Source organism: Syngnathus typhle, linkage group LG1 (genome assembly GCF_033458585.1).
Source record: "Syngnathus typhle isolate RoL2023-S1 ecotype Sweden linkage group LG1, RoL_Styp_1.0, whole genome shotgun sequence".
Taxonomy (NCBI): Eukaryota; Metazoa; Chordata; class Actinopteri; order Syngnathiformes; family Syngnathidae; genus Syngnathus; species Syngnathus typhle.
Window position 1 is genome coordinate 26876681 of NC_083738.1, and position 22398 is coordinate 26899078.

The following is a 22398-nucleotide window of genomic DNA, read 5'->3' on the forward strand; positions in this document are numbered from 1 at the left end:
ACGGGAATTGAGTGTCTTCCTCTTCTCCACAATAGAATCGTCGACGCACCGAGCCAAGCAGTCCTAACTCAATCGGGACGGTCGATAATCGTCACTAAATCTGCCCCTTTAGTCTTTAGCTCCTCTCTCGATTCATTCCCAGTGAATCGGCTTTTGTTTGCCGGCGACGACGGAGGCAATTTACGAGGGGTATCGACGGATGACTCCGGGTCCAAAAAAAACCCGGCAAATAAACAGAGCTGAGAAGAGCGAGAGGGGAGATCAACAAATGTGTCAGGTGTTCTATTTTTTTTTTTTTAGTGTTTGTTTTGTCCTCGGCTTCTATCCGAGCGCCCGTTGATCTTCTTGTTGGCTTATCTTCACAACAAATTGCTCGACACGTGTCCGAGCCAAGCGACGGACGGGACTCGATCAGATTTGTTTGAGGTCTTATTTGTCCATGTCAGAGCAAGAACCTTATTGATTCGGATTGATTAATAGCGCTACACGGCTACGCTAGGCTCTTTTTTTTTTTTTTCTTACGACTCCAGCATCAAACTTTTGTTTCACCACCTTGACTCCGCTTCGGTTAATATCCAACAAATGAACGTGGGTGTGACATCATCGTTAGCCGACTTGCGTTGGATCATTAAAGAGGCTTTCTTGGAGGTCGTTTGTTTATTTGCTAGCCGGACCACATGAAGCAAATGTGTAAGAATGTCTCATTAGCGTCTCGACGGGGACAGTACTTTTTGGTTAGCCCTGACCTTGGGTGGCCGATGACTTTACGTGGTGGCCACGAACCCCATTAGGCCGTCCTTGAAACATCCCGCCACATAAAGCGACAGTTAGCCAAAAATAAGGCGAGAGGCTGACATTTCTTTCGGCATTCCCGTCCCTGCCTCTCACTCGGATGGGAGATAAGTCGTCTTGCCAAGGTGTCAAACTGCGCCGCTGCTTAACGTCTCATATCTACCCCTCCCCCTCCTCCCCTCCGTTATCTCCCGCATACTCCCCCATCTCTCCTGTCTTCCCCGGGTTTTGCAACGATAAGATGCGCCGTCCCAGGTGAGTGCCGGGTGTCGATACCGATGTGCTGCTATCATCAGTAAACTGCCAGACTGGACGCACGACGCTCCCCCCCCCCCCCCCCCCGCCGCCATGACCTTCACTGCACAACATTCCTCTCCAATCCGGAGATGTCATAAATTAGTAACCACGGCAACAAACAATCGGACGGTAGAGATTCGCTCGCTTTACTTAGCGAAAGATCTGAAAGAGGATTTAAGAGGACTAAAGAACATGATCCCGCTCACGTTGGAAAATGAATTCAGCAAAATTTCAGCAGGGCTTGTAGGTCACTTTAAACGGAGCTCAGTGGAAATAGCATTTGTCTCAAATGTATAACAGCGCTGAGAATTAATTTACTCTTGGAAATCTGATTACGGCTCGCGTAAGCTCCTCCAATGTAAATGGCTGCCGAGGAAAGGGAAGGATGAAAGGGAAAGAGAATCCGTTTCAAGTTGCAACAAGTCGGCGCAGATTGATCTCGGGGTGGTGGGTCCTCATAATCCCACAGTGAAAACCTTTTAAGAGATTACCAGAAGGTATTTTTTCTTTCTTTCTTTTTCCTTCAGAGCGATGCGGCCATCTGGCCCACAGTCTCCGGCCCGGGGGCAAATTTAGTCAAATGGAAGCCTTTGTGAAAATATTCCTTTCAATATTTTTCATGAAATATAGTTTGATCTTTTTCCACATCACTGCAGGCCGCCGTGTCTGTTATGAGCCTGTTGCTTGCCATCAATCATCTGACACTCTGGGAGAAGGGCTGCCTTTCTTTCTTTCCTTCTTTCCGTCTTTCCTTCTTTCCTTCTTTCCTTCTTTCCTTCCTTCTTTCTTTCCTTCTTTCCTTCCTTCCTTCCTTCTTTCCTTTCTTCTTCCCTTCCTTCTTTCCTTCCTTCTTTCCTTCCTTCTTTCCTTCTTTCCTTCCTTCTTTCCTTCTTTTCTTCCTGCTTTCCTTCTTTTCTTCCTGCTTTCCTTCTTTCCTTCTTGCTGTCTTTCTTTCTTTCTGAGATTTTTTTAAATGTAAAGTACATTAAAAATTGCTTTATTCTTTTATTATTTCACGTTCATTATTTCATTATTTTATTATTATTTTATTATCTCACGTTCATTATTTCATTATTTTATTATTTTATTTTATTATTTCACGTTCATCATTTCATTATTTTATCATTTTATTGATGTATTATTTTTATTATTTTTAAATCCCACCATAACCGTTCCAGCCTTTATCACTCTGCTCGTCCCCAAAGGTGCTGATTGTTTGCAATGTTCAGGCATCCACCGATCAGCAAATTTAGAATGTAAACAAATAAAATAAAATAAAATAAAAGACGGACTGCAACCCTAAAACTAACACAACAGAAACTACAAATGGAGCTATTTCGACTGGATTTCCTGCAGCCGGCTTGTCCACCACTAATGGTGACAAAATATGACCAAATTCTGCTGCAGGTGGCCTCTCCCAATCCCTGTACGTTGACGTCCTCGTAGGTGAAAGTCAGCTCATTTTTCAATTATTGAACATTTTCCTCGAGCGGAACATTCCTTCCCGACGACAAAAAGCGCCTGCCTCGGTATCACTCTCATCTGCGCCATCGTCTTGGTTTGACCCCACATCTCGTTTGGCTCCTTTCATCCTGGATGTGCTGCGTTGCACTGATCCAAATCAGTCACTTGATTTATTTATTTCTCTCTTTATCTGGAAAAGGAAGTCTGAGCCGCAAAGGCCCATTTATCTGGCGCAGGTTTTTCTTTTCTTTTTGCCTTTATCGTAGAGATTTAATGTGGAATCTGTAAAGGCCGTCGCTCACGGATTAACTTTTCACCCAGGAAAAAGTTTTTGACAGTGTGATGAAGTTCAGAGCAAAGCTTCTGTTTGATAAAAGGAAATTGTTTCAAAAAATGATTGAATGCTAACTTAGCTGCTAATGTCTGTGTTTGATCTCGGTAAAAAAATGCGTTTGTTTCAAAAAGTGATTTAACTGAAATTAGAGCTAAGCTAGCCAGCTTGTAAAACATGTCTGTAAAACACGTGACTAATGCGTCCATTTTTTTTCCCCTTTCTTCTCCCTGCTCCCTCTTTGGATTCTTCCCCCCGAAGCTGAGGAGTACGTCGTCGAAGGTAAGACTGACGCTTGCTTCCTCGACCGTGCGGTCGAGCAGCTGCCGATGGCGGCCGCTCGCTCACGCACGCTCTTGTGCATTGTCACGGTGGACTGCGGTTTGAAGTGACTTCCAAAATTGACCCGTTTCTGACACAAGTGGAAACTCTCCAGCCCCTACTCCCGTTTATTTTCTCTCCTTCCAGGATTTACTTTTGAGTCTCTTTTATTAGCCTATAACTCGTGTCTTTCTTGGCACCGGACTCCATTTTGTGTCGCTTGTCGGTCCCAAACAACATGGTCACGTCAACAATATATGATCTCGGCGCTTGAGTGGCAAATACTTTGCCTTAAATGAGCGTCTGAGTCCCGTTGAGTTGCGGGTGATGGATTGCCTGTCAAATTGCGAAACACCATTTCTCGCTCCCCGCACCAAGTGTGTGTGTTTTCATTTTCAAAACGGGCCGTTTGCTTGTGGTCATTTGAATACTGCTCGCTAGCGTATAAAAAGTTCAGGCAAGTCGGAGTTGACATTTCTCATTTAGTTCTGACATGGGAAAAAATGGATTCCTGTTTTTACATTCTTTGCATGTGTGTAGGAGTTATGTCAGCTGGGTTCAAGGAACCCAACATTTGGAGAGCTAGGCAGGTTTTTTTTTTTTCGTCAGCTTCGTTGTAAAAATATACCGAGTTGTATCGCGTAGGAATGTCTGGTGTGAGTCATACTTTGAGACTTTTGTGCCATTCTGGAAAGAGCCGGTCATTGATTATATTGAAGTTGTCTGGCTTTGTACGCCGCGTGTCTAACTGGCTTTTCCACGGAGCGTGAAACGTGATGTGGCGTTTTCACTTTTAAAGGAAAACACTCAGCCAGAGAAGTAAACAACTTTTACAATTCCCAAACGGAAAGTCGATAAATGAATTTTACCGGTCCAGCGCAAGCCGTGCTTATGAAGGCGATTAATTGGACGTACGCTTTGGTCTCTATTTTTAGGGCTTCCCCCCCTTCGACCCGCTCCGGCTAATTAAAGTTACTGACCACACGTTCAAAGGTGCCGTGAGATTGATGACGCCGAGGTAGAGAGGCCCGAGGGTGTTTTGGAAAAGTGATGGCTGGGCCGTGCGGATTGATGATGTTCCTGCGACACTGACCCGTTTTCGTTGGCAAACGAGGCGAGCGCAGCCATCTGCGTCCTCCAATGATGTCGTCTCAATATTTAAACAGCTCATACTCGGCCGAAAAGCGCTTTACGCTCGCCGGGCGTTTCGGGAAAGGGCTCGGCGACCTCACCGCCCACTCGCTAGTCACGCCGCTGTCTGCACGGTTTATCGGACTTTTCCGCTGCAATTATTCAAATGCCATGCTAACCGTTTCCTCAGTTGATTGGGATTCATGCATTTTAAAAGGCGCTAAAACAGGCAGGCTGTTTTTCATTCCCTCCCCCTTTTTTCAGACCACGGTCGGACCGAGCGAGAGCAGGCCAAGCGAAAGCTCTCGTCCGATTGGCCGACGGCAGATTAAATGCGACCCTGGTCGGCGTGGCTGATTTAACGTCGGGCTGAGGGATGTCACGGCCTTGCCGAGCTGATCTTAATCAATCTGATCAAGGCTAATGATCTTTTCTGTCTCAGTCATCAGACCTCCAACCTAATCCCGTCCTCAGGGAAGGACAGTAACCAGTTTATCATTACGCTGGAGCCCTCCCCGTCAGTGTTGGCTGGAGATAGCGGATTACGGATTGAGTGGGGCCCTGTAGTTAAATGAGATTGTTTAAACAGACGAAGGATTTTCTGCTTATTTTATCTGCGAGAAAGAAACGACGTCAAGCCAAAACTTTTGGCATGGAGGCAAGAGAAGGAGATAACAGAGCAGCAAAGATATTAAATGTACTCTTGTTGTTGCCGTATTAACCCAAATTCCCTTTTGTTTCCGGAACATTGTGCTCATGTCGATAATCGTCATTGCAAGCCAAATGTTGGAGGACAACAACAGCGGTGACGCTCGTTGTGACTTTGAGTATCAGAGATGTTCACTTGAATGCATTCCATCGAAATATTCCTTTGAGGAACTTTTAACCCATTCACTGCCAGCCCAGTCGAAATGAACCTTTGACGTGTAAAGCCGTCAATGGTATGAGGATATGCAGAGGATCGCCGCCTCGTTTTTTATTTTTTTTTTTTTTTTACGCACACTAAACTCGCCCCGAGTAACCCGTGAGTGCTCGACGATTGCTTTTGTGTACCTGCGGCCTTTTCCAGATTCAATTATGCCATGAAATGCCAGCGACTGCAAAGCTTTCGACTTTGACACAAGGGCTAGATTGCGGCGGCGTAAAAAAAAGTTCATCCTCCCGCCCGTCCCTTCGCCTTCTGTCTCGCTGCGAAGCCCAAAGGTTGAGGGAAATGCCAGACTCGCGCCGCCCACACCTGCTGATGTTCTTATTTGACAGTCTCACACTCGGCCCCCTTTCTCTCGCTCTTTTCATTTGGGGGATTTTAGCTGGTATTAATGAATGGAATGTTCCAGCGTGTGACGTCATGGCGCTCGGCTTTTCTCTAAAAGTGCAGCTTTGTTTTCTGCAATTTTCACGCATTAGCTCATTTCAAGGTCGGCCCGATATGGGTTCCCGCCGTCCTCGCCGCGAGTTCATGTAAACAAAAGGTGACATTTCGGAGAAAATGAAATGCTGAACTGTCTATTTTACTCCCATACACATGCATTTTTTTTTTACTCTCCCTCCACTTGTCCTCTGATGAGTAATCAGAAATGAGGCGGACTTGTTCAGCAGATGCCAAAACAGCTTTATCCTCATCTCCACCGTTTTGAGGTGAATTAAGGACCTCGCTTGTAGGGATGATTCTTGACCACCGTTCAAAATGTTTGCAGCTCAGTCAACTAAGCAAAGGTCGAGTTCACTAGTTGGCTCGGACGATGCAGACAACTCCAACCCGGACACTGACGGGCGCCTCCGAGGCCAAAGAGCTTCTACCTGCCTCCGTTATTCCCTCCATCACTATTCATAAACTTGTCTTGACCTTTTGCTGAAATGTTAGGGCAAATTAGTTGTCAGAGCCTCGCACGTGGAAAACATGCCAAGTTCAGAACGTAGCCTGGAGTTTCCGTCGTGTGCTGAAGCAGGCGAGGAATATATGAGGTCATCGCGTATCTGGGGTAACCCCGATTCCTAATACGTATTCCCCGCGGCGTAATATACGCAGCGCTATGGTTTGCTAGCACATTTAATTCCCTCTCAACTAAATTCAAGTCACCAGGCTTTTTCATTTCCATTGATGTTTCGCGGGACGTTCCGGAAACGATTGGCCGGCTCTTAAGTCTTATTCCCACGTCGGGTTCAACTTGGCAATCGTATCTCAGTACTGAATTAAATCACAACTTGTCCAAGGTAAAATCTACTCGCTCTTTGGGTTTGCTTGTTTTTGATTGCCAAGCTCAGATATGAAGTCAGATTAGCGTTTTGATTCATTTTTTGAATTAAAGAAAATTCACTCATTTTGTCCATCGCAGGGGGCGGCCATTTTGTCACTTACTGAAATGACAACCCAACCAATCACGGCTCAACTTCAGAAAACCGCTGAGCCGTGATTGGTTGCCACCGGAGAAAATTGGTTTTGGAAGCTAAGCGGAAAGTACATCCCCGTTCAATCTATCGTTTGTTACTCTTCTTGAGCGAGTTGTTGCTTCGCCAGCTTTCCCCGTAAGCGCCGCTCACCTTTAGTTGACTGCGACCGTGATTGAGTGCCACGGTGGAAAGCGTCAACGTTCATTTCATCCATATTTGATGAGCCAATGTCTGCCGCTCATTACGCGCAACCGGGGGACGCTTGTAATCAGCATTCACAAACTCTCTGAATAATTATTTACCCAGATTGTGGTGTTTATACATGCATAGAAACAGGTTGATGCGTCCTGACCCCCCCCTCTCCCCTCCCTACTCACTTCCACGCCCCGTGCTGTTACTTCCCCACAGCTATGCGATAAAGAGACCTCTGATTAGGTAATAACAAGACTGATTTCCTGTTGTTGTTTTTAATCATTTGGCTTGCTTGGGCAGCTTCCTGATTTGTTAAGCTAATGTTATTGGTTCCTTCCACTGAGAACGTCTGTCATCATTCTCCAAATAAACTCGTACCCGATCCGGCGTTCGGAAAGCCTATTAAGGTGTTTTGTGGACCCGCTTTACGGGATCTCGCGAGTCCGCTTTCTCGCCGGTCCCAGGCAGGATGCGGCGTTGCGTAATAATCTCAAACGATCTCATTATATGCTGTCAAGTGGCCCCTTTGGCTTCGCTCAGCTAGGGAGAGCGGATAAAAGTCCAAACGCTCTTTATGCAAAAGTGCAATCTGTCATTCGCCGGCAACAAAGCAAAAAGGTGCGCTTTTCATGTGGTCGCCCAAACCTCTGCTGTCCTGTCTGTGAACTTGTTTTTTTTCGCCCCCCCCCACGGTGGAGCTTTTGCGACGCCGGGAGTAGCGTGCCACGGCTGATGGCGACGGCGATGCATTAAAACCGTGGCCACGAGGAAAACATGGCAGTCGAGTTCAAAGGAGAGGCCGGGTCGAGAGTTCGGCGGAAAGCCGTCAAGAAACTAAACGAGTTCAAGGTCTCTGATTGAGCTGCCAATTATTTCCATCATAGCAAACTCTTTTGCATTTCCACGTCGTACCACCGAGAGGGCGTTGCCCGCAGGCGGCAGCCATTAGCACATCCAAGTGGCGGAATCTCCAAAGCCACAACAAGCCACAGTTTGAAATTTCAACCTCTGGTCCTCCGAGCTGGTGTCGCATCTCGCCCGTCGGGTGCGTTGTCTTTGTCGTCGACTCTGGAGATGCGGCCAGAGAGCGTCATCAAAGTTGCAGCTGCTTTTAGATGCCCAAAGTTCCCCTTTTGAATTATGGAGCTGTGCGTGCGACAATCAGTAAGAAGAAACACTTTGCAGGGCTCCATTTTTTTTTTGTGCTTCTCTTGCCTTAATAATCCTTTTAATGGCCGTGAGGGAGAGGGGGGGGGGGTGGGAATCAAACCGAAATAAAAACAAATTATAATGAAAAATCCTAAACTCTTATAACCCTGGTGATGACACACTCTGCTCTTTGCAGAGGATAAAGAATATATCCCAGTAATGTGACATTGCTTGTGTTTGTGTAAAGCAGTGCTTCTCAAATAGTGGGGCGCGCAGTGCTATACCTGGGGGGGCGCGTGTGACCCTGGGGAACAGGCTTTTTTTTTGGCAGTACTAGAATAAAGTGTAATTGCGGGTTTACTACAGCAGGGGGCAGTGGCGCTCTCATTGTTACTTCTGTTACGTTTGCGACAGTGCGACATTTTACGACTTACAAGACAAGTTAGGATAGTCACGGTAGGGAGGGGGGGGGCGCGAATAGATTTCTTCTTGCTGGGGGGGGCGTAACAGAAAATAATTGAGAAGCACTGCAGTAATGTGACATTGCTTGTGTTTGTGTAAAGCCTTGTATATGCGTTTCCTATTGTGTGTTAGCTTTAGCATTAAGAGGCTAAGATGCTTTAAATGCACATCTTCTAGTTTGACAGTAAGCCTCCTTCTTGAACAATTGTTTCAAAAGTCATTTAGAATTTGCCTGTTAAATAATAACTCGTCGAAATTTACCGTGAGGGGATGCAAATCATTCAAACAATTTTTTTTTTTTCCGCTCCCTCGACACTCTTTCAAGCAGACATGAAGTGATATCAGACACCTATTAAATATTTGATGACGCTCTTTTAACCCTGTGCAAATAACGGGCACCGCCATTTTTGACCGGCCGAAGTACGCCACACGTGCTTCTGCTATTAAGGACATTATTTGAACGGATTCCTGCGTGGAGCGTATTTAATTCCTTGATTAATATTTCTTTGCCCCAGATTCTGCATTCATGTCCCAAAATAATGCCATCTCCAATTCCAACCCACACATTTCTCTTTTCTCTTTGCTCTAAAGCTGCCAAGATTTGCAACAGAAACGTTTTGCCTCAGCCAGTCAGACTCAAGATGGGCGAGGCTTGGCCTCCGCTCATCAAAACGGCCCGGGGCGTAGCTTAGAAGCATCTATTTTCAAAAAAAGGCAAATGAAATAACCATCTCGATAAATATTAGATACGAAAAGATCGCCCAACTGAAAAACTCTACAAATGTCTTGCTTGAGCTCGGATCTGTTTCAGCTTTTTTTTTTTTTTCTACGCCCCCTCAAACTTTCCCCACGTAAAGGCCACTTAAAGACTCTCATAGCATTTATTCCAAGTAGCTCTCGATTTCCTCCCCTCACACTGACCAATCAATACGTAATGGGCACTAATACAAAAGCGGCGTAAAGAGCACACGCAGCGTGTGCCCAATCAAGCGCCCCGCTTTTAAATCAAATCCGCTTCACTGGCTCCTGCTGGTGGCCGCCTGCTCTTTGATTAACAAGTCAGTCGGCATCGGACGCTTCGAGACACGCACGTGAGTTCCGATTTATTGTTTGCGTAAAGCGGGCCTGCAATCAGCCCGCTGTAGCCGCTTCCTGTTGACTCCTACTTGACGACGTGCGCTGCCATTTTATTATTTTTTATTTTTTGATTGATGTTCAAAAAGCCTGTTTGGTGGCTTGAATGCATGAAAGGGATGCAGCTTTGATTTTAACACCATAACCTTCCTGGAAAATCAGATGTAGAAACCTAACATCGTAATTATTTTTTTTCTCTCGATGTATGATGCGTGAGATGCACAAAAAGAGCCTACACGGAGGGCGCCATGGCAACCGTAAAATCACGTAGTAATAGTCCGTCTACTCAGCGCCGGCCGGGTGCATCACTTTAGTCCCAAAAGTGATAATGGAAGTTGTTTTATAAACAGCTTTTGTCATTTCTAGTTTGGCTTTTAAGTACTTAGTGTGTTTTAGTCAGAGCATGCTGAAGGTAACCCCCCTCGCCTCCTCCCTAAAAAAAGCTCATACATCATTCTGTGGTTCTTTTCTGTTATTTCCTGCCTTTTTTTTTTTTTCCTCTCGGCCTGTTATGAGGCAGCGCACGTATCGCAATGGATGGCGCTCATTATTTATGATGGCCTCCACTCCGGCTGCCTGTTGCCGCCCGGGCGAGCTGTCAGCCGCCACCTGACGCTAATGCACGGAACGCCGCTCGGACAGCCGATGGATTCCTCGGCTGAGCTGGAAAGAGCGTGCAAATGATCCGGAATACGTTACGGACAGAAATAGATTCCTCTGCGCTCAATCGCTTGTGCGCTTGCGCACTTGTTGGCAACGGTGGATATTCCGGCATAGTTTCAGCAAAGCTCCTCAAGTGGTGTGGGGCTTGTAAGGTTTGTGGTCTAACAAATATGTTTTGTATTATTTATTTATTTATTTATTTATTTATTTATTTATTTATTTATTTATTTATTTATTTATTTATTTATTTATTTATTTATTTATTTATTTAATTTTATTTTTTTTATTTTTTTTAAAGATGCAGACTAGTGCTGAATGATTTTAGGAAAAGATTGAATTTAAGCTTATATGACTATAAGACATGATCGATTACAACATGCCTCCAAAAAGTCAGGAGAGAGGATATGAAGGATATATAATATACTGGAGCACTTGAGTAATGAACCCATTTCTTCTCCAGTAGCCGTTGACGTGTCCGACGCCGGCGGCGGCGGTGGGACATCGTCGCCAGCGAGATAACGAAAGCCCGCCGAGGTAACCGGCGGCTGCGTGGGCCTCGGAACCCTTTCCTCTTTGGAGTTTGTGTGTTTTGCGCTTTGCCACTCCTCCTCGAACCCGCCAGCCTTTCCCTTCCCCCGGCGGTGACATTTTGCGAAGACGTGTGAAGCCATGAATGACAACGAGGGGGCTCTTTGGAGTGCGTGTCGGCAGAGTGGCCTGCCGGAGCGAGATAAGACGAAGGGAGGCCGGCCGGCCGCCCACGTGCACGCTAGCGCCCTCCCAGTCTCACGTGCACGTCGGCCATGTTGCGGAATAGAAACGAATCGGGAGGGAGGGTCGATATCGCACTGTTGTTCTGCTTTTTAACCTAATCCCGGCATTCACTCGTACCAATACCGACTGCAGACAGTGAAACAATTTACAGTGTTTGCAGAAAGCTAAAGCTAAAGCTAAGTTGGACATGATAACACGCTCCGCCTTGGGTTGCATCACATTGCACATTTTGCAACATCAGATTGTTGTTAGCTTCTCCTCCCAGATATCCTCTTTGGAGTCATTATCGTGAAGCACACACACACACACACACACACACACTCAAGCATAAACACACACCTGTTGCGTGGCACTCCCGCGTGCGAGTATTTGGACAAGAATGCTCTCTGTCAAGCGCAGATGCTCATTCATATGCATGACCCCCGCCCGTCACCCCATACCCACTCGCTTACCACTTTATTTATTTTTGGGTCTTTTTATTTTTTTATTTGGCACACCGCCTGGAGAATAACGGCGGCGGCAACAGATGGGCCCCGTTCAGAAACGCCGACTAGCCATATCTGTAGGACGGTGAAGGGGGGGGTCGATCAAGTCATGTCGACCCCGCTCCCCGGGCGTCCTCGCTTTGAGGGGAAAACACTCGATGAATGCAAATCCATCGGAAAAGCCGCCAGCTCGTTAAATCAAAGTTACAATTAGCTCCTTATTTGATAGCGATGAAATATTCCAAAAGACGTATGGATCGGGGATTTGAGTATTCTCAACTATAGCTATTATTAATCTCTGTCCCGCCTTCAGCTACGACCTTTAACTGACAATTAGTTTTAATTAAAAAAAAAAAAAAAGCGTCCGCGGGAATTGATTGACTATAATCTACGCCTTCTCGGCACATTGTAATTATACACGGCTGGGATTCCTGAGCGAGGTAGTTGAGGTCGACGGTCAAGGCGAAAAAAAATCTCGTTTCTCGCAATGGAATCACGAATCGAATCGATTTGGATGTACACTTTGATGTACACTTTACGCCCGTGCTCGGAGGAGGATTTATGAGTTTAGGGCAGAGCTAAAGTAATAACTCTTGTCTTGTGGCCGTAATTAATCTTTTTATATTGCCACATAATAGCGTCTAATAAGTAAAGGAAAGGGGGACGAAAGGGGGGGGGGGGGGCCGCCATATTAGCATTCATGGAGCATCATGGATTAAAAAGTTAATCCTCATGCAGACTTTATTCCTTCATAATTGTGTTTTTATTGTTATGCTGGTCGGTCACTGAGCTTTTTTTCCCTCTTCTGTAATGTGACTAAAAGCGAAATGGAATCATCAGCATGCAAGTGCGGGCCCGTCTTCAGTTTATGATCTCATATTTGAGCGTAAATTGCCGTCTTTTGGCGGATTTTGCTTTCTCTCTCATGTGCGTTTAGCATCACTAATCCAGTATGGGCCGCTTTAAGATGCGTGCGTGTGTGTGTGTGTGTGTGTGAGGTGTCCAGCTGCAGGTGCCATCGAGTTCACGAAAGGCGGTTTCGAAATCGTCTCATCTCCTGCCAAAAGTGGCGGAGGAGGGCGATCAGGAAGGTAAACGGATGACTTTGATGGCGAGAGACCATTGCGAGAAACCAAACACCAGATGGAGTGACCAGCTGAAAACATCACACTTGAAGTTTCTTTGAGTGTGGCTGACTTTTCCTTATTAAGCTAGCGCAGTGCCTCTCAAATAGTGGGGCGCGCCCCCCTTGGCGCGGTGCTATACCTGGGGGGGCGCGTGTGACCCTGGGGAACAGGCTTTTTTTTTGGCAGTACTAGAATAAAGTGTAATTGCGCATCTTCACAGCAGGGGGCAGTGGCGCTCTCATTGTTACTTCTGTGAAGTTTGCGACAGTGCAACATTTTACGACTTACAAGACAAGTTAGGATAGTCACGGTGGGGAGGGGGGGGGGCGCGAATAGTTTTCTTCTTGCTAGGGGGGGGCGTAACAGAAAATAATTGAGAAGCACTGAGCTAGCGTGACAACGTGCACGTGTTAGCATGAAGCTAGTGGGGGCATTTTGAGGCAGCGCTGCATTTAATGCTGACATTCTTGTCAGACAAAAATATGCACAAAACAGAATAAATGGGAAGTTTGTCGAAAACTAAAATGAGGCCAGCAATGTGAAAAGCATTATTTCTTTGATTCCTGTCGTCATGCCAACAAGGTTCAGCTTACCGCTGCCGTGATTGTAACTTTAAACCTTTCAGAATTTATTTTTCCTTCCTAGCATTTTATATTGTTATCCCCGCGCAAATTGACAGTGTGGATTTGTCTGCTTCTTTTTCTCCCGGCGCCGCTTTCCCTGTGCTCCCGTCATACGTGAAAAACCATTCTGCACAGAGCCGGCCTATTTCACACAACAGCGGCACCAGACGTCGCCGCCATTGTGTCGAGCGCTGTCGGAATATTTGTTTACAAGGTTCAGTGCCGTTTAATTTTCTCCTGATCGGCTCCCGCTCGTCTGTGCTTTGCCGCCGCTGGCTGCGATTCAGGGCCCCCGTTTGTCTGAATATATGCACGGGAATTTTTTTCCCCCCTTCTTCTTCATCCTTTTTTTTTTAGCACTCGTCTTCCCAAACTAATTAGGGTAGATGAACAAAGAACGGCCAGTAACGGGGCGTTTTGCGCTTGGCAGCTAACAACCCAAACCGCCAACGTGACATTTGATGTGCAGATTGATTAATTGCATAAAAAAAAAAAATCAATGTCTCTTGTGTGATTAAAGGCAATCTGCAGCCAATTATGATTATCGCGGATCTGTCGTCATTTTATAGCATGTGTAAAATAGGAGCCAATTAGAAGCATGATTTTTTTTTTTTTCCCCCTGGTTGAGGTGATTTTCGGCTTCTGAATGTCAGCGTGGAGTTGTCACCTTCGTTTTCACACGCGATTGTCATCGGTGTGATGTGAAATGTTCTCATCGCTTTAGAACAGGGGTGTCATTTTTGTGGCGGGCCGCTTTGTAGTCGTGGCTTCCTTCAGAGGGTCGTTATGACTGTCAACCCAAATAAATGGATGAACACCTCATTTTATATCATAGTGTAGGACACAGATGTTTTAGAAACTTCTTTTCTTGGCTTCATCCATGATTTGCCAGCCGGGAGTCAAATGCAACCCAAAAAATATATAAAAATGTGAGACTACCATAATCTTCATATTTATACATTTGAAAATACATTTCATGTTAATATACATACTCATTATTTCCTCACAGAGGATGAAGCTCTCCTGCAGCTCCACAAATCCGATCGCATTGTCCCAGCTGGAAGACATTAATTTTCCATTACGTGTCATTCTCATCATTATCCAGCGCGTACCATTCCCCGGCATCCAAATAAATTTAATTAAATCAAAATAAATAAATAAAAGAATAAATAAATAAATGAATTAAAAAATAATAGACAAATAGATAAACAAAAAATAATAAAATAAAAATCAATAAACAAAAATCCGCAAAGCTCACGGCAGTTCCGCATATCCGAGAAAGCCGCCGACGTGATTTTAGTCAGTGCTAGCGAAGTGGAACGCGAGCGGCTGTGGGTGGGGAGAGAGTTGTCAAAATGAAACATGAAACATCAAGAGCGGCTCAAGGCGAGGAGTCGTTGTGCACTAATGTGTCTTTCTGATTGGAGCTTGCACGGATGAGAGGAGCGCCAGCCGGCTGGCTGGCCGGCCTTTCGCCGCGTAGGTGCGTCGGATTGAAAAGATCCGTGGCGAGGCAACGTTTGCTTTCAATCCACTAATGGCACCGAAATCCAACATGGCATAAATACTCGGCGCGGACATCATGCGGTGCGACTGCTCGGATCCCGTAAAAGCTCGGCGAGCATAATGAAGGTTGCCTTCTTGCCGCTCATACAGAGTTGAAATGCTTTGATTGCTTTTGTATTTAAAGTGTGAAGAACGTCCTCCCCGCTAACTGCCCTGCCAGCCTCTCCATCACGTCTGACACCGCAATTACCACTTGCAGGGGAGCAAAAAAGGGCAAAAAAACTGAAAATGGACATTGGAAGGATGCATTTTGTTGCCCACTCGCCTCTTTCAGACTCCACTAATGAGTGCCATTCCAGAAGTGGCAATCAGAGGCATTCAGTCCATGAAATTGCCTGTGCGGAAAGGGCGGCCCTGTTGCCGTTCGTGGAAAATTAGGAACGGGACGGAGGGAAAGTGCAGGTGGCTCGTGTTGGCCAAGTCGCATTTGGGAAAGCATGATTAGCTGCGACCTCATCAATGAACGGAAAATGGAGGTCAGGGGGGGAATTTATTGCTTTCTGAGAGATAAACTGGAGCTTCCTCGGGCCTGCGAAAAGAAAAAAAAAAGTCAAAAGTAGAATTTTAGGTTCGCATTTTAAGTCTTTGCTGAGGTAAAAATTGGCTTTCGTGCAATTGTCACCAACAAACTAAAAAAAAAAAAAAAACAAGGCCCCACCTGGCTAGCTTTGTCGCGCTAGCTGACATTGTCGCCGTGAATGTCGCTAATTTACATTTTTAAGTTGTTCCAACTACAAATTGTCTTTTCTACAAAGCACACGCAGGTTCTAATGACATCCATGTGCTTCATTTCCCGGATGTGCTAACCCGTTAGTTCCGCCGAGAATCTTCCGTCTGCCTCCCGTAAATTAGCCTAAGTGACGATATCATCAATATCCCCGTAGCGTTAGCTTCCAGCGGCTAAAACCCGAAATGAGTCTTCCCTCGCTGGCTGGCACGACATATGGAGCTCCTATTTATTTATGAAGCGCTTCATTACGAGGCGAGAGGCAGCTGCTGGCTTCTCTTCCCTCTCGCCGGTCTCCGGGTGATGAGGTTTATTTTTCCAGACGGATCCTGTGACATATTAGCTGTGTTTTAATGAACAAAATGCGTGCGTCAAAGTGATTCACTCGGTGTCACGCGCTTAATTAGGAGATGTGTGGGAGCCGATGAAATGTTCGCTTTGAGTTTAGGCCTCAACCTCGTCACATGACGCCCATCCCCCCCCCCCGCTTTGACATTTCGAATGTTTGTCGTATGTTTCCGTCGTATGTAATGTTAATTACACAGTGCTGGTGCCGTCTAATGGAAGCTTTAAATCCAGCGGCGCATATGCTGAGAGGGTTTCCAAACAACTTAGCGCATTACAACTGACAGATGATGGCTGTTGCTGCTGCATAAAGTGGAAAGTGACCATAAAGATTTAATGTCTCGCGCGCCCAAGCTTAAGTGTCTTTCCGAGGTGGGGGTGTGTGGGGGGGTCAATAGTCCCCCTTGGAATTTCAGGCAACACACAGAAAATACGATGCGTGTTTACACCAAAGCGGTCTGGAATTTATAAAATTTTATTTCAATATTCAACAGGAAATTTTAGTTCATTATTCCAAATTTTTTATTTATGTATATAACATTTTTGTTCATTATTATTATAAATTTATATATATATATATATATATATATATATATATATATATATATATATATATATATATATATATATATATATATATATATATATATGTAAAAATTTATAAAATGTGTTCTTTCACATAATATTGAGCAGTGTATGTATTTTACAGGTTTGCACTTATGTTGTCCATATACCAAATAGCATCGTTGCTACTCACGCCGTTTAAAAAAAATTTAAAAAAATTGCTCCAAATTTTCCATCCTTGAGCTTGTTAATTAGGTTGGCTCGTGAATCTCATGTGTGTATTTACCAATAAAGTGTACTAGCAAATGTGAAGAGTTATGAAGTCAACTTTAGAAAGTGGTTGCACTCTGTTAATAATTTATAAAAAAAAAAAAAAGCGGGAGCCACGCAAAGCAGCCTTTAAGACGATTCTATAACTCTCAATATTTCCCCTCTCGCTGTCTCACTCTTGTGAATTATTACAGCACTTTAAATTTGAGCCGTCTGCATATTACTTAAGCTGCAAAAAGACACTATATGCAATATAAATGAGCTGGCTGAAAGGAATTTGTATTCACTTTGGACGGGAACCATGTTTCAACAAATGTCTTACAAACGGCGCTTGGGCCCCGCCGGCACCTTTTGGCTTCCGCCAGACGTACGACAATGATTACGCGATGAAACTTTAACGGTGCCCGGGCTGAGTAAGAACCGCTGATTTGTAGATGTTGTTTGATTTTATAACACGCCGAGGGTGCAGCAACTTCTCCCTTTTCTCCTCCTTGTGTTATTCCATGTGACTTTTACAAACTTGCTGTCGCCGGCCTTTCGGCCACACGCTTTGAATGGCGGAATGCATCGTGAATGGTGCGCCGTCCTTCCATTCGGGGCACAAAGAGGAAGATTAAGCGAGAGGATGTCAAGTTTGGCGGCCATATGCTGCAAAGAGCCCTTGGAGGATGCCGCTGTTTAGCACGCCGCTGTCGGGGACGGGCTCGGACGTGGCTTGCGGGACGCGGTGGCGAGAGTGCCTCGTCGTCGCCGTGAGACATCTGTTGCGTCACGCAAGGTCACGAGGTCATTGAAGTCACAAGGTCATTGAAGAACTTTCCGTATTGGTTCGTCGCGACAACATAGATGCCATTTGGACCGTACAGCTTGTTAAATTATATTATATTTTTTATATTATATTTTTTATATTTTCATTCTACTTTATTTTATTATATTATATTATTGTATTTTTATATATATATACATATATATTTTATATATATATATATATATATATATATATATATATATATATATATATATATATATATATATATATATAAATATTATATTTGATGTGTTTTTTCAGCTAAACTGTCATTTTTTCGTCGGAGGTTTTGCCCAATTAATATCTTTGACGTCTATAACCGTCACTGGCGCTGAATGAGTTAATTATGAGCAAGGGGCTAAAAACAAAAAGTTGTGGAATGACTGTTTGTTTTTTTGTCAAGGGCCAACAGAAAACTGGTCGGCGATCAGATAAAGAAAAAACGCTTCGGAAGCCGCGGTGGCGCTTGGATTCCGATGCTTTGATGATTCTTGTCAGTCCCTGACAGTCCATAAAAAATTCTTTGGTGGTTCTTGAGAATCTTTGGTGACAATTTTTGGCAGCAAGAGAAAGGCCAGTTTTGGTTTTGTGTTCTCTTGCTGGTCTTGCTATTACATTTTTTTTTAAGTTGGGGAGCTGTCGGTCTTATTTATCGACCGAGTCGAGACGGGTTGACTCGAATGGTGTTGACTTGCCCGAGCGACTCTTGAAAGTATGTCTCGCCTCAAGTCAAATCCAATCGCTTTGTTTGGGGAGTTGCGTTTGCTTTTTGTCAGATTTAAGATTCCGACAAGCCAATCGTCAGGACGGGCTTTTTTCCCCTCCCCCTTTGCCTGGAGTTTGTTTATTTTTCCCTTTTGTCCACAAAATAGCTTCAAATATTCAGTATTTGCTTTTGGGCTGCAGTCTACATGTTTATTTTTATTTTTTTAGTTCTTATGAACAATGACCTGGAGTAGATTGAAGGTATTTTTGTTTTGATCCCAGATGTGGTTTTAGAAAGCTAAGCTAGTTTGGCAGTTTGAGCTTTATGGATGGACGCCAACGCTTATCTGGCGAGCCGCTGCCGCCGCCGCCGCCTCCATTTTAGGCGGCGGCCATTATCTGCGTGTGGATAATCTTTGACTTCTACCAGATAGCGCATCTGACCTTCTCGTCGTGTTGGTTTTCTTCTTCCAATCATTTGAGTGCAAATCTAGCTGAAGTCTTCCTTCTCTGCCAAACAGTTTTTTTTTTTCTGTGTTCCATAAGTACTCCAGAGGGAAAAAAAAAAAAGCATTTGTGAGCGCAACAGCCTTCGGGTGTTGCGGCAAATAAAAAAATAAAAAAAAATGCTTTTTTTTCTTTCAAAACCCTTCACACACTTCACTCAAAAAGTGTTTTCTGTTGGTATTCTCCCTCTTTCTCTCTCTCCCTCTCTCCCTCTCTCTCTCTCTCTCTGCTCTTTTTCTGTTTTGGTTTGAACTCTGACATCCAAGTCTGCCCCAGGATGTCTGTCACAAACTGCAGTCCAACGTTGTGACAATGCTTTTGTTCTTCCCGTGCCTTTTATGACCTTCTTTTTTCTTCTTCTTCTTCCTCTTTCTGTTCTTTTTGTCTATTTGTTCCCTTTTCAAGGTCTGGCGCACCTGACGTTAAACGACCAAGGTATGGGTTCATTTTCTTTTTTTTGTTTGGGTTCTCTTTTTCTTGCCCGAAGATGCCCTGAGCCCTTTGAACAGATTTTTTTTTCCCCCCTGACCTTTCCTCTGTACCATTCAAATGCCTCCATATTTTTTTTTCTTCCCCACCCCCTAAACATCTTCCTTAAATGTTCTCCAACCATCTCACTCCTCCTCCCTCCCTCTGTTGTGTTTTTCACCAATGTGCCGCCCCTCCCACACACTTGTCCCGTCCTATGGCTAACGTCCTGGACCTTCACCCTTGACCAACTTTGACCGTGATGACTTCACCCCGGGGGCCGAAGGTAACACTCTTGTCTGCGTCTTCAACAGCGATGGCAAAACGAAACGTTGTTTGCTGCTCATCCACCAACATCCAATATGGAATGTGCAGAGTTTTTTTTCCTCCCTCTCTCACCACTCTGCTGACATTCTTCTTGTTTGGCAATCTTTTGAAAGGGCTCCCTCCCGTTCAGGTTCTCGCGATAGCTCGCTGGTGGATTTGAGAAAAGAAGAAAGTAAAACAACGCCCGCTGTTGGCGTGATGTTTCCGAGAACTGCTTTCATGTCGAGTTCATTTGCTGTTTGTCACAAACTGTTTTTTAATGTCGTGCTCCGGTCCCATTGGCTACACTGTGTTGACATTTGTGTGCTGCTGGCCTCCAAGTCAGGACTGTCTCCCTCTCTCAGTTTTGCTCTCCTCATTTGTTGACCTTTTGACGCCACCGGACGCTCAGTCCAAATTGTCCGCGGGAAAAGGAAAAGGCAAGCGTCAAAGCTGAGTTCATAAAATCGAAAGGAGTGAACAAGAGCAGGAGTCAGTGAGTGCTCTGACCTTTGCTGCTGTAGGGAAAGAGAAAAAGAAAAGCTTCCTTTCCTATTACGGCGGCGCGTGATTGGTGTTGGCAAAGTCCGAACTTTCGGCATCGAGACGTGAAAACGTCCGACGGCATGTTAAAAGGACTTGCTGGATGTAGAATGTCGCCAAGCACTTGACTGTTTGATCAAACCACGTTTCCTTTATGGCAGGGGTTGTCAAACGGTAGGTCGCGGCCCTCTAGTGGCCCATTCCAGTATTGCAGGTGGCCCAAAATTGGAAATGGAAAATACATATTTGGATCATTTTTTTAAATCAAATGTGTTTATTATTTAGACTTGATTTATTTTCCAGCTAATTTTATGAATCATTTATTGATACATAGAATATATTATATATCTAGTGGCCTGTGGCGGTATTGCAGGTGGCCCAAAAATGGAAATGGGAAATATTTAACATTTTTAAAAATGTATTTATTATTTAGACTTGACTTATTTTCCAGCTAATTTTGTGAATCATTTATTAATATAATAATAATAATAATAATTTGGATGGTTATACAAATGATGTCAAATGTAGCTAATATCCTTTGGTGCAAAATGAAATAATATTCCAACAAAACCAGTCAAACTGCTCTATGCCAATAAAATTTGCCCTTCAAACTATTTTCTGTACGGTTAAAGATAAGTTCATCCAAATGGTCCAGCGAGACTTCAAGGCCGCCAGCCTCCCCATAACGTGTCGAGTCCCTAAGCCACTCGGACGAGATCCGTGAAATCAACTCGGACGAAGGACGCATTCAAATACAAATCAGTTACAGAGGAAAGCGGCCGATTATTCGTCGAACATTGCCCGGTCGGCCGTTTCTATCGATCACCTTGTTTCCAGGATTAATATGCTTTCCTTTGAACCAAAAAGGGGGGCTGGGGGAAATCAATAAAGCTGTTTAGAACATCTGACACATTAGCAAATTACCTGCTGCCCCTCCCCCCCCTTGTGAAAATATTTCTGATTGCATGGCCTCGCTTCGCTCGGACGGAAAAAGTAGCCAGGCGTGTGTTTAGCTGAGGCCGCGGCCGCCGTTAACGATCGCGAGGCCGTCACGTCAGCCGTCATATTAGAGGGCCGGGGAAAAATCAATGGCGAGTCTCCTTAAAGCCGCGGCCGCCCTTCACCGCATGCAAGGACGAACCCCAGGCCTTGGTCACCGCTGATCTTTATCTGGCCGTCTGGAAGAGCGCTTCCGACGCAGCATGCTGGGCAGGCAGCATGTTTTCATTAAACGGCCAACAGTTCCGTCTAAAATAAAAAGACGCTTCCTAAACATGCTTATGTGGCTCAAAGAGGTTAGCGTAAAATTTTAGATGGAAAGAAGCGGCCTGCGGGTGGATTTAGTCACATCGATATAAAATTAATGTTTCCAATTCAGCAGCCATTCATCGTATTTGGAAAGTTAGCAGACTACGAGGCGGTTATGTCCCCCTCCAACAGTCGCCCAGAAGCTATTTCTGAAATTAACAAGTCGGTTATTGCTTATACAATAAGGCCATGATTACGTTGGCATCATCATCATCTTCATTATTATTTTCTATTTTTTTTTATAGAACAAAGAGAAATAACCATGATGCCCTGACAGTGGTAATGAGTTTTAGTTTGCTTTGATTACTGTAAACTCTTTAAATTGAGATTAAAAGGAAATATTTTATTTAACTGCTAGTGTATGCAGCATTGTCAAAACAGCTAATGTCAACAAACGTAATGCCACTTTCATTTAATTGGTGATAGTTTAAAATGAAAACTGAGCCAAAAACCATATATTATAAATATATATATAATATATATATAATATATATTATATATATATTTTTTTATACATTTATAATAATGAAAAAAAATATATATATATAAAAAAATATATATCTTACAAGCTCTAAAATCTCAGGTTTGGTATTGCAGATTCTTTTTCACCCACGGTCCATTTTGTTTCCATAAAATTTGTTCTATTTCTGAAGTCAGGTAGATGCATAGTGAGAACGCAATTAAGCGAGGCTTGGGAGATAGTCCGCCAGCAGGTCTAATGTAGATCTCCTTGAAGATAGCGCCGGGAAAATGAAGGCAGTATTGAGCCCGATTTGTATCTCGCCCGCAATGTAATGGACTAGGTCCAGGTCACGATAGCCATCTCACTCGGAGCTCACCGAGGGCACTTTCTAGACTTTGTGTGGCCGCGGCTCTTTGTGAAGGAAGATGGATCCACCAGCGCTTTGTTCATTTCTAATGAATTTCACAGAATTTGCCCCGAAA

At 44.4% G+C, this 22398-nt stretch overlaps 1 protein-coding gene across 1 annotated transcript in view; it reads left to right on the top strand.

The window, feature by feature from the left end:
• Positions 1-22398, top strand: part of LOC133162526 (neurexin-1-like) — a 266581-nt gene that overhangs the window by 81615 nt on the left and 162568 nt on the right. The window contains exons 5-6 of the mRNA XM_061291765.1: positions 3146-3166; positions 19234-19263. Of these exons, the coding sequence (XP_061147749.1) occupies positions 3146-3166; positions 19234-19263 (51 nt within the window). The remainder of the gene's footprint in view (positions 1-3145; positions 3167-19233; positions 19264-22398) is intronic.